Source organism: Oncorhynchus mykiss, chromosome 8, assembly GCF_013265735.2.
Source record: "Oncorhynchus mykiss isolate Arlee chromosome 8, USDA_OmykA_1.1, whole genome shotgun sequence".
Taxonomy (NCBI): domain Eukaryota; kingdom Metazoa; phylum Chordata; class Actinopteri; order Salmoniformes; family Salmonidae; genus Oncorhynchus; species Oncorhynchus mykiss.
The window spans coordinates 36,322,217-36,340,321 of NC_048572.1; the positions used below are offsets into that span (position 1 = coordinate 36,322,217).

Genomic DNA, 18,105 nt, shown 5'->3' on the forward strand with positions numbered 1-18,105 from the left:
AGATCTCCGTGACTTTGAAAGAGGGGTCTCGGAGGAGCATATGGTTTAAAGGGTGTGTGTCTCAGTAGCCAGTTCTCAACCCAAGTGAACCCTCGTGGGAGACTGCTACAAGACTGCTAAATAGACGGCTAAATAGTTAGTTAAATTGACTAATCACATACGCTGCTGCTGCTGTTTCTTATCGATCCTGTTGTCTAATCGTTTTATCCCTACATATCTACCTCAATTACCTCGTACTCCTGCACATCGACTTGGTGCTGGTACCCCGTGTATATAGCCAAGTTATCGCTACTAATTCTGTATTTATTATTACTTGTATTATTATATTTATTATGTGTTATTACTTTTCTATTATTTCTCTATTTTATTTATCTTTGCATTGTTGGAAAGGGCCTGTAAGCATTCACTGTTAGTTACATCTGCATGTGTCGAATAAAATGTGATTGGATTTGTCTGTGAAATCCTTCAGAAATCAGCATGGACTGCAGTAGTGTGGGGCATAGTGTGTGTCTGTGAGTCTACCAGCAGGGGGCAGTGTGTACTAGTGTATGTGTGTGGCGCGTGGCTGGAAGCCCCAGTAGGCTGCTGTTGATGGATGCCGGGTGATTCTGTGTGAAGGGGAATGCTAAGAGCATCGATCCTGCCCGCCTGCCTGGCCCTGGTACAGCAGGGCTGTCTGCTGGGTAGTTATAAAACTAATCCTGACACACACACACACACACGCACACGCACACGCACACACACACACACACACACACACACACACACACACACACACACACACACACACACACACACGGAAGACAGCACACACTCACACACATGAAGGCGAGCAGGCAGGCTGGCACACACACACACACAAACACACACCAGACGCCTAGGTTGATATACACGCATGTGCACCAGAGCTAGAGTTTCGGCCCCACCAGTGAGTGTGTGTGCCTGGGGTGGGACTGGGAGTGTATGAGTATATGAAATAGTCAATAACACAGCTCACTGATGGAGAGGGCCATGAAAGCCATGGATGATCAACTACAGCCATCTCTTACTACAAGATGTAGGATTTATGATTGGCAAGCAATTCTCCCACCAGCACTTCTGCTGACTCGCAGCGTTGCACTTTTATTATAAATCAAATAACCACCCTCTGTGTGTGAACGGCCTACAAGAGACGTGTTTTTCTGCTGCTGCTGCTGCTGCTGCTGTGTGTGTGTCCCATACCTGTGCTGGGAGAAGAAGGCTCATGCACACTGGATGAGTCGCTGTACGTGTTGGAGGCCTGCTCTGACAGTTTCTTCTTGGTGCTCGACGTCTTGATGTGTTTCTTCTTGTTCTTCACCAGAATCTTTCCCGTCAGATCCATAGGACTGGGCAGGTGCACACCTGGTTCCAACTAGAGACAACGAGAGAGGGGTGAAGGGAGAGAGAGGGCGCGAGAGATTGAGAGAGAGAGGGAGAGGGAGCGAGAGAGGGAGAGACATGAGTTACTCTTTACGTGAAAGTAACACGCAAGCAAAGGTCCTACTGATGATAATGTTGGTGGGTGTGTGTGGTGAGCAAGGGTATCAAAACGAATTTAGTGTTGTGACGATGAGAAGTTGCTGGTCATAGTGTGAAAGGCTTAGTGAACTGAATGAAAAAAAGGCCATTCCAAGTTGGTTTGGCAGTGTGTTTAGTTTACAGCTTCAAAAGTGTTTAGTTTACAGCTTCAAAAGTGTTTAGTTTACAGCTTCAAAAGTGTTTAGTTTACAGCTTCAAAAGCATTTAGTTAACAGCTTCAAAAGTGTTTAGTTTACAGCTTCAAAAGTGTTTAGTTTACAGCTTCAAAAGCATTTAGTTAACAGCTTCAAAAGTGTTTAGTTTGCAGCTTCAAAAGCATTTAGTTTATAGCTTCAAAAGCATTTAGTTAACAGCTTCAAAAGCATTTAGTTTATAGCTTCAAAAGCATTTACTTAACAGCTTCAAAAGTGTTTAGTTTACAGCTCAAAAGCGTTTAGTTTACAGCTTCAAGAACGTTTAGTTTACAGCTTTAAAAGTGTTTAGTTTACAGCTTCAAAAGTGTTTAGTTTACAGCTTCAAAGGTGTTTAGTTTACAGCTTCAAAAGCGTTTAGTTTACAGCTTCAAAAGCGTTTAGTTTGCAGCTTCAAAGTGTTTAGTTTACAGCTTCAAAAGTGTTTAGTTTACAGCTTCAAAAGTGTTTAGTTTACAGCTTCAAAAGTGTTTAGTTTACAGCTTCAAAAGTGTTTAGTTTATAGCTTCAAAAGCAGTTAGTTTACAGCTTCAAGGTGTTTAGTTTACAGCTTCAAAAGTGTTTAGTTTACAGCTTCAAAAGTGTTTAGTTTACAGCTTCAAAAGTGTTTAGTTTACAGCTTCAAAAGTGTTTAGTTTATAGCTTCAAAAGTGTTTAGTTTACAGCTTCAAAAGCATTTAGTTTGCAGCTTCAAAAGTGTTTAGTTTGCAGCTTCAAAAGTGTTTAGTTTACAGCTTCAAAAGCGTTTAGTTTGCAGCTTCAAAAGTGTTTAGTTTGCAGCTTCAAAAGCATTTAGTTTGCAGCTTCAAAAGTGTTTAGTTTGCAGCTTCAAAAGTGTTTAGTTTACAGCTTCAAAAGTGTTTAGTTTACAGCTTCAAAAGTGTTTAGTTTATAGCTTCAAAAGTGTTTAGTTTACAGCTTCAAAAGCATTTAGTTTGCAGCTTCAAAAGTGTTTAGTTTGCAGCTTCAAAAGCATTTAGTTTGCAGCTTCAAAAGTGTTTAGTTTGCAGCTTCAAAGCGTTTAGTTTACAGCTTCAAAGCGTTCTACACTCCTGAATATGCTTCCTTTGGGGAGAGTGGGAGTGTATCCACAAACACTTTCTCTCTCTAGAGAGCAGGCTTGAGAAAGCACAACACTGGTTAATTCATGTGATACATTTCTGTTCTGCTGGATCACACTGCTGATGCCCATTAATGATGGCGCACTAGAAGACGGATTCTGTTATCACACGCAAGCATGCAGGCATGCACACGGGCACGCACATACGCTTAACAACTTCCTGAGCTGCGGCCCTTTCCTTGTAGTCAATGACCAAAACCTTTCGTGGCCTCATGGGTGGAATGTTATTAATGTCTTTTAGAATTTCATCATTAATACAAAACACACAAAGATTTAACAAAGACGATCCGGTGTTTCTGTGTCAAACAGTTTTGTTATATCTCAGTCTTCTGTGATGTATATAAAGTGTAATATTGGAATGCCAACTCATAATTGAATACATTTCAACTCTATATCTGACGTGGTACATGTGTCTTCTTTTTTTAAGCCCATAACCATGTGTGTGAGGTGTATACTTTGTTTTCAAAGTAGATGTGTTTAAGACTAGCAAGAAACACTGTGTGACCCTGACTTAGCTCACTGCAGTAAAAGGTTAAACAGCATCACACTTGATATGAGCATCTGCCATATCCACTTGTCTTCGAAAGCGAGTTGAGCATTTCCCCCTTAAACGGAAGCACCTGGGAAGCTAGTGGGAGAAGTTGGCATTTTGTTCTTTGTGCCCACTTATCACTCACTCGATAGTGGATATCCGACTCTCTCTCTCTTTCTCTCTACCTCTTTTCAGAAAGTACTGCTCTGATAACAAGTAATTCACTGGGAGGGCTTATGCACACACACACGCACGCACGCACGCACGCACGCACGCACGCACGCACGCACGCACGCACGCACGCACGCACGCACGCACGCACGCACGCACGCACGCACACACACACACACACACACACACACACACACACACACACACACACACACACACACACACACACACACACACACACACACACACACACACACACACACACACACACACACACACACACAATAGCCCTACTGCTATTGCACCCAGTGAGGTAATGTGTAAAGTTAGGCTTCTTCATTCCACCAGGGAAGACTAACAGTTCACTGCTGATTAAAGGGACGGATGGTAACTGTAGGTGTCTCTGTGTCCTCGTCTGCCTGTGCTTGTGAGTGCGTTCGTGCGTGCGTTTGATTGTCGTTACGTAAGAATGGGCTCGGAAGAAAAAGTTCCTCCACAAAGGGACAACGCAAGCTTTTCACTGGTAGCCATGGCAACTGGGGGGAGGGGGGAGTAGATAAAGGGTTTCCTACAAATACAGCATACGGATTACCCCGTAACACAACACACATGCACTGTAACCCATCTCCATTCATTCTACCATGAGAGACTGCACATATGCAGTTTAGCCTCTGATAGCCGGGTAAGGGTCTGATTGATAGGGAGGGAGAGAACCATGTGATTGTAATTGCAGACAGGTGAAAAGGGTATGTTCGGATAAAGGGAGATGGAAGGGTGAGAGAGAGATAGACAGGTAGGTAGGTAGGGAGAGAGATGGCAATGTTAACCCATGTTTCCCTTGCCAATAAAGCCCATTGAATTGAGAGAGAGAGAGAGAGAGAGAGAGAGAGAGAGAGAGAGAGAGAGAGAGAGAGAGATAGATAGATAGATAGAGGCAGGGTAAACTTCTAGGTTTAGTCCACATGAGGCTGTTCAGACGGCTGCTCAATGGTGAGGAACACTCCACACTCACAGGTACATGCCATAATGGTGTCTAGAACTGTGCGTATGACAATACGTGTGTAGAGTGTGTGAACATGACTGTGCCTTCTGTACTTACAGGGTACTTCTCCAGAGGGTCGGTCAGTAACATGTCTCCAAATATTGATCTGCAGTACTCCGCCATCTTGGCCTGCTGCTTGGGCCTGGGAGGCAACACACACACACACACACACACACACACACACACACACACACATCGTTAACACCCTTACAATCACCTCACAAGTGGCTAGTTACTATGACCGTTTGGGATTCGAACCTGGTTGTCCTGGGGAAGCTAACGCAAGTCTCAGGCAAGGTCACACATCGTGCGAGTGTGGTTCAACAGATGACCTGGGCTAAGTCACACTTTATCCCTCTGTGACCTACTCCTTGCAGACACCCATCTGGGTCATGCCACCAATGTGACCAAACTACAGTTCCAACCTGCGCCACAAGATTGTGTTCGCACGCCGGGGAGCTAACCCAAGTCTTCAAGTCTCAGGCAGGGTTACTCACCATGCAAACGTGGCTCACCAAACCACCTTCGCTACATTAGCATGTAGCTAGCTAATGGCTTCCGAGTAGCTAGTACTACCATGTAGCTATTAGCTAATGCCCTACTGTACGACTGGCTAGCATTAGCATACAGTTAATTAGCGCATGACATAAGAGTGGCGAGCATTAGCATGGCAGTTAAAATGGCACTAACATAACTGTAGACGCACAGAGGTTCAGAATCACAGTGTGAACGGAGGTTAAACAAATGGGAACGTCGGTGGTGTGTACATTCATCAAAGACATCAAACAAAGGTAAACTCTGGATAACACACAGAGCCCGTGAGAGTTGTTGACTTACGAGTCCACGTGGTTCTCAAAGGAGAGGATGACAGGGAAAGGGGAGGTCTTGAAGGCACACTCTGCTATGGCCTCAATCACTTCCTGTAGACACAGAACAGACAGACAGGGTGTCAGAGCTGGTCAATGACCAATGGGAGCAAAGATCAATGAATGTGATCGCTGATCAGAATTGGTGAGTGTAGTTTCATAGATGTGTGTTGAAACGACTCAGATTTTCATCAACTAAATGACCTTTGGTCAGGCTAAACCAAAATATAGGAATATTTGAAGTACAATATTGGCATTATACAGCATTTACAGTGATGTGGAGAGCAACTGGTGTAGAGCTTGTTGACTCATTGAACATCTGATAGGGAGTGTTAAGATGAAGTGGTTAAGTGAAATTTACAACCATTTTACAAACACTAATGCATTTAATGCACTTAATAGCTTTACCTCTGTCTCTATCACACACACTTCCCCTACTCTCTCTCCGTCTCTCGTTCCCTCTACCAGTCCACTTACACATTTTTATTTTACTCTCAATCCAACTTCTCTTGCACTTAGTACTCCCATTAAAGACTAAATTCCCCTCTATCAATCAATCTCTTCTTCACCCTAGGCCTGGCTCCCTCCTTTCCTCCTCTCCTCTCCCTGGGCTTATTCGTTCTTCCCTCTGCTTCTCTCCTCCACCCCTCCGTGCTTCAATTATTCTCTCCTCCCCTCTCTCCTGTTGCTCTCTGCCATACTAAACACCACGCACATCGCTCCCTCTGTGTCCCTGTTACTCAAACAATCTGTTGCTTTCTTTCTCTTTCCATCTCTAACTTCCTCCCTCGCCCCTCTCCCTGCTTCTCTCTTTTGCTCCCTTCTCTCTCTCCTCTATCGCTCTGGTCCCAGACAGTTTACCTTGAAGGAGATTTCAGTTGTCATGGTGAATCCGTGTGTGATGACAGGTTCTTCTTCGGTGGTGCGTCCCTTCCAGCAGTCCAACTCGATACAGCGACACCCTGACAGGAGGACCTGGCGGTACATCTCCACCGACGAGTTACCTGCCAGCTGGCCCGCTACACACACACACACACACACACACACACACACACACACACACACACACACACACACACACACACACACACACACACACACACACACACACACACACGGGCGCAAACACACACACACACACATTGCTCTTTCAACAGTTAATAACCACATAATTTCCTTCTGAGATCCAGGAGTCCTACTGTGTGTCAACACGAGACATTCCCACACATCTCAAGCTCTCATTAAGCACATTAGCCATTAGATTGGGGAAATGGATACGAGCAGCACCGCATTCCACACAGCGGCGCAGCGCACAAGCAGATCTCATCCCCACTTTCTCCATTAACAAAGCAATTATCTCGACATTAGCATCGCATTACCGCCGCGCGGAGACAACAGTGTCAACCCCGAGACGCAGGCACATCTGTGTCTGAGTGGATGTGGGTATGTGTGTCTGCGTGTCGCACTTCAGGATGCGCCCCTGAGCTCCTCTACAAATGCAATTTGATCTCTTCCTAAGGAGCGGGAATGGACACACAAACACACACACAAACACAACACAACTTCCTGGTGATTACTGCATCCGCCATTAGAGGAAAGTTAACTTCTAAATTAGTTTATGCCTTCAGCACGTCATGAAACACACAGCTCTAATAAGAAGGAGATTACAGGCGGATCAATGTGAAGGAATAATAATACCCTGGCCACAAGAAAATAATCAGTAATGACTTATTGGAAATATCCTTGTCTTCCTCTGCCATGGAACAAGCAAACAGTGTTGGGGAGTAGTGAGCTACATGCGGTTCAACTAGTAATGCATCAACATTTCGCAGCAACTTGGTGATAGTTGGATTCCATTCAAATCTTGGTAGTGTTTTGAGTAGTTAATAACTTTTTTTTGACATGTAGCGGTGTAGCTAGCTACCATTTATTTGCAAAATAAAATACGTGTGAAGTAGGCAATCATTTCCTTTATTTTTCGGCATCAGACCTGCCTAATTCTCACTTTAAACATTGTTTTTATGTTTAACAGGCTAAATTACGCACACAGTATAGGCCAACTTAAAATACAGTATGACCCCCCCTCACCCCCAAGTGATTTGTTCTTGCAATTTATAGTCTTTGACATTTCGGATTTACACATGAAAAATGTATTTCCCAAAGTACCTTCAGATAAGTAAACAATATCTTTCTCAAGGGTAGCTTTAGCGTAGCTTAACGTCGTCCAGTGTGAAGTAATTGGCGGCTTGGTGAACTATATTTTCATAGTATCTTCCGCAACACTGCAAGCCAAGGCCCCTGTAAAGTTTCTCTCTAACTTCCAGAAATGATTTCTCATCCTAACCTAATTAATTCATGTGGAATACAATAAGACAATGTGTCAATAGGAGAATAAGAAGACGTGACAAAGGGAATTAAGAACACATTGTGTATCTCCCTCAATTTATTTTTCCCTTTTCAGTCTTTGACATTAGCCTATTAAAGAAATAAAATGTTCCTCTGCCGGGAGAAATTTGATTCACGAGAGACTTTCATGCGCAATCCATCTCCCCGGAATACATTTCAATATATGAATAATAATATATTTTGCAGCTAGAATTGCCTTTTGTAGTTTTGGTTTTCTATTCTTATTGCTGCCACATGCCAGTCTGAAGAAATGTTGAACTCATGAATAAGAATGAAGTCAGTCTCATAGAGAGCGCTGATTGGATAAGCACCTGAGGTACACAGGAGGAGAAGGCCCCCTATTGGCCGATGTTGGATGACAGGCTTACAGTAGAGGAAGGTGAAACAGGAAGGTAAAACGTCCTTCAAGCACCGGTGTTAGTAGCAATCAGAGTATTTGAATAAAGAACCTGGAATAAAAGTGTCTGAAGTTTCCAAATAGGCGCCCCACCTGTGAGGTATGTATTGTGGGAGGAGTTGATGAAGTAATGAGACAGCGGTAAGGTCATGTCTTCACTCTGGTCCAGCTTCTCTGGTGGGATGATGCTGTTCTCTTCACTACTCAGATACTTGGCGAAGCCCTCCACTGAGATCTGACCTGTAGGAACACACACACAAACACACAACTTTACAGAGGGTCGCCGGTTGCGCTGTAGCTACTGTAGCTTAGACTCACTGCTCAGATGCTTGGCAAAGCCTACATCTAACCTGCAGGATGACAAGAGGAGCAAAACAACAGAGACAATAGAGAAGTGGAGACACTGGAAGACGACCTCTCAAACCCTGGGTAAAGATGTGTGTCCATCGTGTCAGTTTTGTGGTACAGGGTGTAAGCTGAGTGTTAGGTTGGAGCTAAACTAAGCCAAACCCTGCAGAGTTTAAACTAGGTCCTAATGCTGCTAACAAAAGCCGACAGGCTGAAAAATCTCAAGTGTAACCCGGATGGAAAGGTTTCACCACTGACATTATTAGCCATCGACACATTCCCTCAATCAATCAGTGTGTCTGTGTGTGTGTGGTTCCCTCAATCAATCCATGTCAACATTAGAGGGCCCCAGTGTGTATGTGTGTGGGTGTACATTAGAGAGCCACAGAGATCAATCTCAGGGACAAAGGCTGCTTCAAACCCTGACCACAAGGGTTGGACCTATGACTCCCACAGTGAGTCACCCTACAATCCATACTCTGGTGTTCTTCCAGTGTGTGTTTATGCCTTAAGATGTAAAAAAAAAAACGACAATAAAATATCCATCGTACAACGCAGAGGCAAAGGATGAAGTAATAATTGAGAAGTGCTGTTGGCTTATTGTTTTAAAATCACTCAGATATCATCTAGAATAGACATTCAAAGAGTGCATTTACAAGTCAGGTGCATGAGAAGTTTCAAACGCTCCCACTCCCATGACGGACATGCTCCCTTCAAATCCAACACATCACACACACGCACACTAAACCCACACACACGCACACTAAACCCACACACACGCACACTAAACACACACACACGCACACTAAACCCACACACACGCACACTAAACCCACACACACGCACACTAAACCCTCACACACGCACACTAAACCCACACACACGCACACTAAACCCACACACACGCACACTAAACCCACACACACGCACACTAAAACCACACACACGCACACTAAAACCACACACACGCACACTAAACCCACACACACGCACACTAAACCCACACACACGCACACTAGACCCACACACACGCACACTAAAACCACATACACGCACACTAAACCCACACACACGCACACTAAACCCACACACACGCACACTAAACCCACACACACGCACACTAAACCCACACACACGCACACTAAACTCACACACACGCACACTAAACCCACACACACGCACACTAAACCCACACACGCGCACACTAAACTCACACACACGCACACTAAACCCACACACACGCACACTAAACCCACACACACGCACACTAAACCCGCACACTAAACCCACACACACGCACACTAAACTCACACACGCGCCCACTAAACCCACACACATGCACACTAAACCCACACACGCGCACACTAAACTCACACACGCGCACACTAAACCCACACACACGCACACTAAACCCACACACACGCACACTAAACCCACACACGCGCACACTAAACCCACACACGCGCACACTAAACCCACACACGCGCACACTAAACTCACACACATGCACACTAAACTCACCCACGCACACACTAAACTCACACACACGCACACTAAACCCACACACGCGCACACTAAACCCACACACGCGCACACTAAACCCACACACACGCACACTAAACTCACACACACGCACACTAAACCCACACACGCGCACACTAAACCCACACACACACACACACTAAACCCACACACACGCACACTAAACCCACACACACGCACACTAAACCCACACACACGCACACTAAACCCACACATGCGCACACTAAACCCACACACGCGCACACTAAACCCACACACGCGCACACTAAACCCACACACACGCACACTAAACCCACACAAAGGGTAGGTGGACTCCCCTTCGAATTAGTGGATTCAGCTATTTCAGCCAAACCCGTTGCTGACAGGTGTATAAAATCGAGCACCTCGCCATGCAATCTCCATAGACAAACATTGGCAGTAGAATGGCCTTACTGAAGAGCCCAGTGACTTTTAACGTGGCACCGTCATAGGATGCCACCTTTCCAACAAGTCAGCTCATCAAATTTCTGCCCTGCTAGAGCTGCCCCGGTCAACTTTAAGTGCTGTTATTTTGAAATGGAAACTTCTAGGAGCAACAACTGCTCAGCCGCAAAGTGGTAGGCCACACAAGATCACAGAGCGTAACCGCTGAGTGCTGAAGCGCGTAATGTGTAAAAATGGTCTGCCCTCGTTTGCAACAGTCACTACCGAGTTCCAAACTGCCTCTGGAAGCAATGTCAGCACAAGAACAGTTTGTCGGGAGCTTCATGAAATGGGTTTCCATCAGTGTCGGCTGCGGAGGGGAGAACGGCTCAAAACAACGGCTGGAATGGAGTGAATGGACTGGCATCAAACCAGGTATATCATGTATTTGATACCATTCCACTGATTCCGCTCCAGCCATTACCATGAGCCAGTCCTCCCCAGTTAAGGTGCCACCAACCTCCTGTGGTTTCCATGGCCGAGCAGCCACACACAAGCCTAAGATCACCATGCACAACGCCAAGCGACAGCTGGAGTGGGTGTAAAGCTCACCGCCATTGGACTCTGAAGCAGTGGAAACACGTTCTCTGGAGTGATGAATCACGCTTCACCTTCTGGCAGTGCCGACGGACAAATCTGGGTTTGGCGGATGCCAGGAGAACGCTACCTGCCCTAATGCACAGCGCCAACTGTAAAGTTTGATGGAGGAGGAATAATGGTCTGGGGCTGTTTTTCATGGTTCATGCTAGGCCCTTTAGTTCCAGTGAAGGGAAATCTTAATGCAACAGTATACAATGACATTCTAGACGATTCTGTGCTTCCAACTTTGTGGCAACAGTTTGGGGAAGGCACTTTCCTGTTTCAGCATGACAATGCCCGACCTCACTAATGCTCTTGTGGCTGAATGGAAGCAAGCCCCTGCAGCAATGTTCCAACATCTAGTGGAAAGCCTTCCCAGAAGAGTGAAGGCTGTTATAGCAGCACAGGGGGGACCAACTCTATATTAAGGGAGGACCAACTCCAAAGGGGGGACCAACTCCATGATATTGGAATGAGATGTTCGACGAGCAGGTGTCCACATACTTTGGTGATGCAGTGTAGATGGTTCTACTTTTCAAGGTAGTAATTTGGTCCCTAATATGGCGGGTTTGATTGAAGTTTTCAAATGCTGTTAGGCCTTCCAGAGATAAAGTTCATCAAAGGTCTATACAGATTTGATTTAGACATGACTGACTTAAGACATACAGTGCCTTGCGAAAGTATTCGGCCCCCTTGAACTTTGCAACCTTTTGCCACATTTCAGGCTTCAAACATAAAGATATAAAACTGTATTTTTTGTGAAGAATCAACAACAAGTGGGACACAATCATGAAGTGGAACGACATTTATTGGATATTTTAAACTTTTTTAACAAATCAAAAACTGAAAAATTGGGCGTGCAAAATTATTCTTATTCAAAATTATTATTATTTTTTACTCAAGTGTTAACATAAATAATGACACACTGCCTTTTCATAAATGAAACAACAAATGTAATTCCTAACCAAAAATAAATTCATAACATATACATTCAACTTATTTCATCAGCAAAAAATAATTTCCCCTCCTCTACAAAACAAAGCGCTCCTTCGTAGGCCCACTTCTCCTCAAATAATAGGAGATCTTTTACAGCTGAAAATAACTCAAAATCTACTTTTATTCTTGCTTTCACTAATCCTTTAAAAACACATCTTACATCCTGCCTATATCCCGTTTCTATCTTATGTTTCCTACTCAGAAAAATTGACATCTTAGCTTGTCCCAAAATAAAATGTAACATTTGACATTTTCTTTTCTGTTGTTTACTATATTGAAACCCCAAAATAAACACAGTGTTATTGAAAACCTCCCCTACAGCTTTAAACAAAGATTCCAGCATTTCCAATAGAGGTTTTATCCTCTCACACTCCATTAAACAATGAAAAATGGTTTCTCTTATATTACAAAAAGGACATCCATCTCTAACATCTGAGTTAATAACAGATACAAAAGCATTAACTGCAATGATGCCATGTAAAACCCTCCATTGCATATCACCAGTACCCTTTTGTAACGGTGGCTTGTACAGTGCTCTCCATGCTGGCTTTACCTTGTCATCAATGCCCAATTTTACCATCCATGGAGTGTCTTTTCTATTTTTCAATTTATCTTTATTCAACACCTTGACACACCCCCTATACAATTCCTTCCCATTCACCTCATCCAAACCCACCTCCTCCAACCCTCTCAAATCCAGCAATAACGCCTTTCTTTCTGACTCTGGGATATTTGGTGCAATCCCTAGTTTTGGAAATGAAACGTCTTCATCTTGCACCTTCTTCTTGTGGCTACTAAGCATACCCCATTCTTCCGCTGACAGAGCCTTCCTACAACTCCCCAGCATTTGTCCGACAATCCTTTCCGACCTCATCCCCAAATGTTCTGCCACCCGTCTTCCATCCATTAAGGCGGGCCCAGCCATGGCCATTAACTGTCTTAAGGTGATGATTTTCCCCTTCACCAGAATCTTGGAGAAATGTGGAACAGCTGCAGTTGTACAATCCAGTCTTGCCCCATACACCAGAGGTTTCTCCAACAGCCAATGCACTGACTCCGCTGAAGTTCGTCTGGACACCTTCAATATGCTCCACACTCTGAGAAGGCCTCTGTAAAACGGAGGTACTCCCTCCCTAGAAATCTGGCTACTATCAACCAGAAATAAAGCCTTCTTTAAACCTAATCCTCCAACCCGCTGTAATATAAGACCTGCCACCCCTCTCCACACCACATTTTCCGGTCCATAAAGCAACCTTTGAATAAACTGAAACCGGAAAGCAGCAGCCCTACTAGCAAGATGTACAAGACCTTGTCCCCCCTCCTCTTTTGACAAATACAAAACACTTTGTGGAACCCAGTGATATTTATCCCAAAAGAAATCCACAATAATTGCCTGTATCTTAGACAGAAGGCCAGATGGTGGTTCTAAAACTGACAACCGATGCCACAGTGCAGAGGCAATCACATTGTTAACTATAATAGTGCGCCCCCTATATGACATACGAGATAATAACCAACGCCATCTCCTCATCCTCCCTTCCACCATTTCAACCACTCCACTACAATTTTTTTCCATAGTCCCCTCATCTCCTAGGTACACTCCAAGATACTTAAAACCTCCCTTACACCATTCTAGCCCCCCTGGCAAAGCCATGATCCCTCCAGACCATTCTCCAATCTGTAAAGCACAACTCTTTTCCCAATTTACCTTTGCAGAGGATATTCCCCTAAAACGATCAACCATTAGACTCAAGCTATCCACCTCCGCTTGATTTTTCACTAGCACAACTACATCATCAGCATATGCTGAAAGACGAATAGGAGGAATATCCTCTGAAAGGCACACCCCTGCAATGCGACTTCTAATGCTATTTAGTAGTGGCTCTATAGCAATGGCATATAACATCCCTGACATAGAACATCCCTGCCTAATACCTCTACACACTCAAACCACCGTTAACTTTCAATACACTTTCAATGTCACCATATATCACCTTTATCATGGCAATAAAACCAGAGCTGAACCCAAACGCCTCAAACGTGTGCCATAAGTATTGATGTTCAACTCGGTCAAATGCCTTTTCCTGATCAATTGAAATTAGACCAGCATCCAACCCAATAGATGTTATCCCCTATCTGCCTGCCAGGAACACAGTAGGACTGATCCGTATGTATGATTTGCCCCATCACCTCCCTCAGCCTGTTGGACAAAGCCTTTGACAATATCTTATAATCAGTGCACAATAAAGCCACCGGCCTCCAGTTCTTCACCTCCCTCGGGTCACCCTTTTTGGGCAGTAGGGTGAGGACAGCCCTTCTGTAGCTTATTGGTAGTAACCCTCCGGTTAAACTATCATTAGCTACTTCTAACCAATCCTCTCCCAACATAGCCCAAAAAGACTTAAAAAAGTCAACGGGAAGCCCATCAATGCCTGGTGCCCTTCCATTTTCCATGCCTTTTAATGCAGTGTATAAATCCTGCAAAGACAATGGTTGCTCAAGCTCAACCTGAGCTTCTGCAGCCACCTTTGGGAGCCCATCAAAGAACTGCTGTGTCACTGTTTTGTCCTCTTTGTACTCACACTTGTAGAGCTCAGCATAGAACTCTACTGCCCTCTTTCTAATTTCACTAGGGCTAGTGAGCTCTTGTCCAACAGCTGATTTGAGACAATGAATCATTTTTCTTTGTCCATTCTTTTTCTCTAAACCAAAGAAAAATTTGGATGAGGCATCCATTTCAGATATTCCCTGAAACTTACTTCTCACCAGTGCCCCCTGTGCTCTGATACCCAGCATGTCTGCCAATGCAGCTTTTCTCCTCTTGAGGGCCTGAGTATGGCCTCTATCTCCTGTGGTCTCAACCAACGTCATGAATTCCAGTATTTCAATCTCTAGGGCTTTCATTGATCTGGTGATATCCTTGGTGACATTCCTCGTGTATTGATTACAAAATTGTTGAATCTGGATTTTCCCTATATCCCACCATTGTTGAAGGGATACAAAACTGGCCTTTTGAGACCTCCACTTCTCCCCCAAAAAATTGAAACAGTTCCTGAAGTGAGCATCACTCAATAAAGTTATATTAAAATGCCAGTATGCACTTTTAGGTTTTACATCGTTAATGAACACCACCTCTGTTATTAAACAATGATCAGAAAATCCCACTGGAGTTATCACACTTGATTTACAGACCTGAGATTGATGCTCAAAAACATAAAACCTATCTAACCTGGCCATAGAGATGATGTTCTCTCTCACATGCGCCCAGGTGTACTGCCTTGTTCCTCCATGTTGACTCCGCCAAATATCATACAGTTCATTTGTTACAATAAGGCGTTTTAAAAACGTCCTTGAGGCTACATGAGGTTCTTGGTGATTTCTATCTAAATCGCTAACTGTGCAGCTAAAATCCCCAGCAATAAACAAATAATCTTCTTTGTTACATTTCTCAATGGTATTTGATAATGTCTCTAAAAAACATACCCTCTCAACTGTCACCACTGGGGCATATACATTTATCAGACACATATTGATGTTTTCATACCTTGCTCTAACTTTTAATAACCTCCCCTCAACTACCTCTTCAACCTCATATGACAAAGGCAAAAACCCCTTTGAGAACAATATAACCACACCCCCACTTTTTGAGTTTTTATGACTACACACCACTGTCCCCCCCCACTCCTGTTGCCACATAACTTCATTTTCCAAATTACTATGCGTTTCTTGTAGAAAAATTATATCACTTCCCTTTCCCCTCATTAACTCATACACCATGGCTCTTTTTTTAACATCTCTTGCCCCATTTACGTTTAAAGAAGAGATCTTAAAACTGCTCATGGATAAAAAAATAAAATACAGAGGAAGATACAGCCACCACATCTCTTTACAGAGTTAAAACTGCAACTGAACTCTTTCATTTTCTTTAGAATTTACATCACTTATTACTCTCGTGACCACTTTCTTGAGTCTAGCAATTTCAGGGCTTTTCAAACCTCCCCCTGTAATTTTTGACATCAGAAACTTTGCTGATTCAATAAACAATTCGCGTTCAGGGAAAAAATCAGTTACATTGTAGTCCTGCATATATTTCTTCCCTTTTGTCTTCCCTTCCACCCCATCTATCTCACTATATTGTTGTGACGCGTCAGATGACTCACTCTCGCTATCCTCCCCAGAAGAAAACTCCATCTCTACAACCTGTTCATCTTCAACTGATTTATCCATTTCTACCTTTCTCTTAGAATTAGACCCTTCACCACCCCTTAACCTGTTAGATCTCTAGGGGCGCTATTTCATTTTTGGATAAAAAACGTTCCCGTTTTCTTGACAGTTTTGGAAAGAAAACACTCTGAAGTTTCAGAATCTGCAAAGATTTTGTCTGTAAGTGCCCCAGAACTCATTCTACAGGCGAAACCAAGATGATGCATCAACCAGGAATTAGCAGAATTTCTGAAGCTCTGTTTTCCATTGTCTCCTTATATGGCTGTGATTGCGCAAGGAATGAGCCTACACTTTCTGTCGTTCGCCCAAGGTCTTAGCAGCATTGTGACGTATTTGTAGGCATATCATTGGAAGATTGACCATAAGAGACTACATTTTCCAAGTGTCCGCCTGGTGTCCTGCGTCGAATTCGGTGCGCAATTGCCAGCTGCTTCTACTTTACCATTTGATTCAGGGGAGAAAGCATGTGTCCAAGAACGATGTATCAATGAAGAGATATGTGAAAAACACCTTGATGATTGATTCTAAACAACGTTTGCCATGTTTTCAGTCGATATTATGGAGTTAATTTGGAAAAAAGTTCGCGTTTTGAGGACTGAATTTTCAGATTTTTTTTGGTAGCCAAATGTGATGTATAAAACGGAGCTATTTCTAATACACAAGGAATCTTTTTGGAAAAACTGAGCATCTGCTATCTAACTGAGAGTATCCTCATTGAAAACATCAGAAGTTCTTCAAAGGTAAATGATTTTATTTGAAGGCTTTTATGTTTTTGTTAATGTTGCGTGCTGGATGCTAACGCTAATGCTAATGCTAAATGCTAACGCTAAATGCTAACGCTAGCTAGCTACTTTTACACAAATGATTGTTTTCCTATGGTTGAGAAGCATATTTTGAAAATCTGAGATGACAGTGTTGTTTACAAAAGGCTAAGCTTGAGAGATGGCATATTTATTTCATTTCATTTGCGATTTTCATAAATAGTTAACGTTGTGTTATGCTAATGAGCTTGCTGATAGATTTACACAATCCTGGATACAGGGGTTTTTTCATAGCTAAACGTGACGCAGAAAACGGAGCGATTTGTCCTAAACAAATAATCTTTCAGGAAAAACTGAACATTTGCTATCTGAGAGTCTCCTCATTGAAAACATCTGAAGTTCTTCAAAGGTAAATGATTTTATTTGAATGCTTTTCTGTTTTTTTGTGTAAATGTTGCCAGCTGAATGCTAATGCTAAATGCTACGTTAGCCATCAATACTGTTACACAAATGCTTGTTTTGCAATGGTTGAGAAGCATATTTTGAAAATCTGAGATGACAGTGTTGTTAACAAAAGGCTAAGCTTGAGAGCTAGCATATTTATTTCATTTCATTTGCAATTTTCATGAATAGTTAACGTTGCGTTATGGTAATGAGCTTGAGTCTGTATTCACGATCCCGGATCCGGGATGGGGAGATCAGAAAGGTTAAATTCTTCCTTTTACTCCTCGGTATTTTGAAAACATCCGCTTCCTTTTCCGTTATTTCAATCTCCTCTTGACCTCCAATTTCATTTTCCAGCACCACCTCAGCGACGGCAGTCGCAATCTCACCTACTGTTTCCCCTCCCTCTTTGTTCTGATCTACCACAATTGCCTCCGTATCCACAATGCCTTCCTCTCCTACTT

At 43.4% G+C, this 18,105-nt stretch overlaps 1 protein-coding gene across 4 annotated transcripts in view; it reads right to left on the reverse strand.

The window, feature by feature from the left end:
- Nucleotides 1-18,105, reverse strand: part of LOC110529236 (1-phosphatidylinositol 4,5-bisphosphate phosphodiesterase beta-1) — a 274,505-nt gene that overhangs the window by 105,983 nt on the left and 150,417 nt on the right. For all 4 annotated transcript variants that reach the window (XR_005052868.1, XM_036985415.1, XM_036985413.1 and 1 more), the window contains exons 10-14: nucleotides 8,379-8,525; nucleotides 6,344-6,501; nucleotides 5,454-5,536; nucleotides 4,674-4,758; nucleotides 1,222-1,393 (exon numbers count right to left, since the gene is read on the reverse strand). Coding sequence is in view for 3 of the 4 variants with exons in the window: in XM_036985415.1 (XP_036841310.1) it covers nucleotides 1,222-1,393; nucleotides 4,674-4,758; nucleotides 5,454-5,536; nucleotides 6,344-6,501; nucleotides 8,379-8,525 (645 nt within the window). In the remaining variant the exon portion in view is untranslated. The remainder of the gene's footprint in view (nucleotides 1-1,221; nucleotides 1,394-4,673; nucleotides 4,759-5,453; nucleotides 5,537-6,343; nucleotides 6,502-8,378; nucleotides 8,526-18,105) is intronic.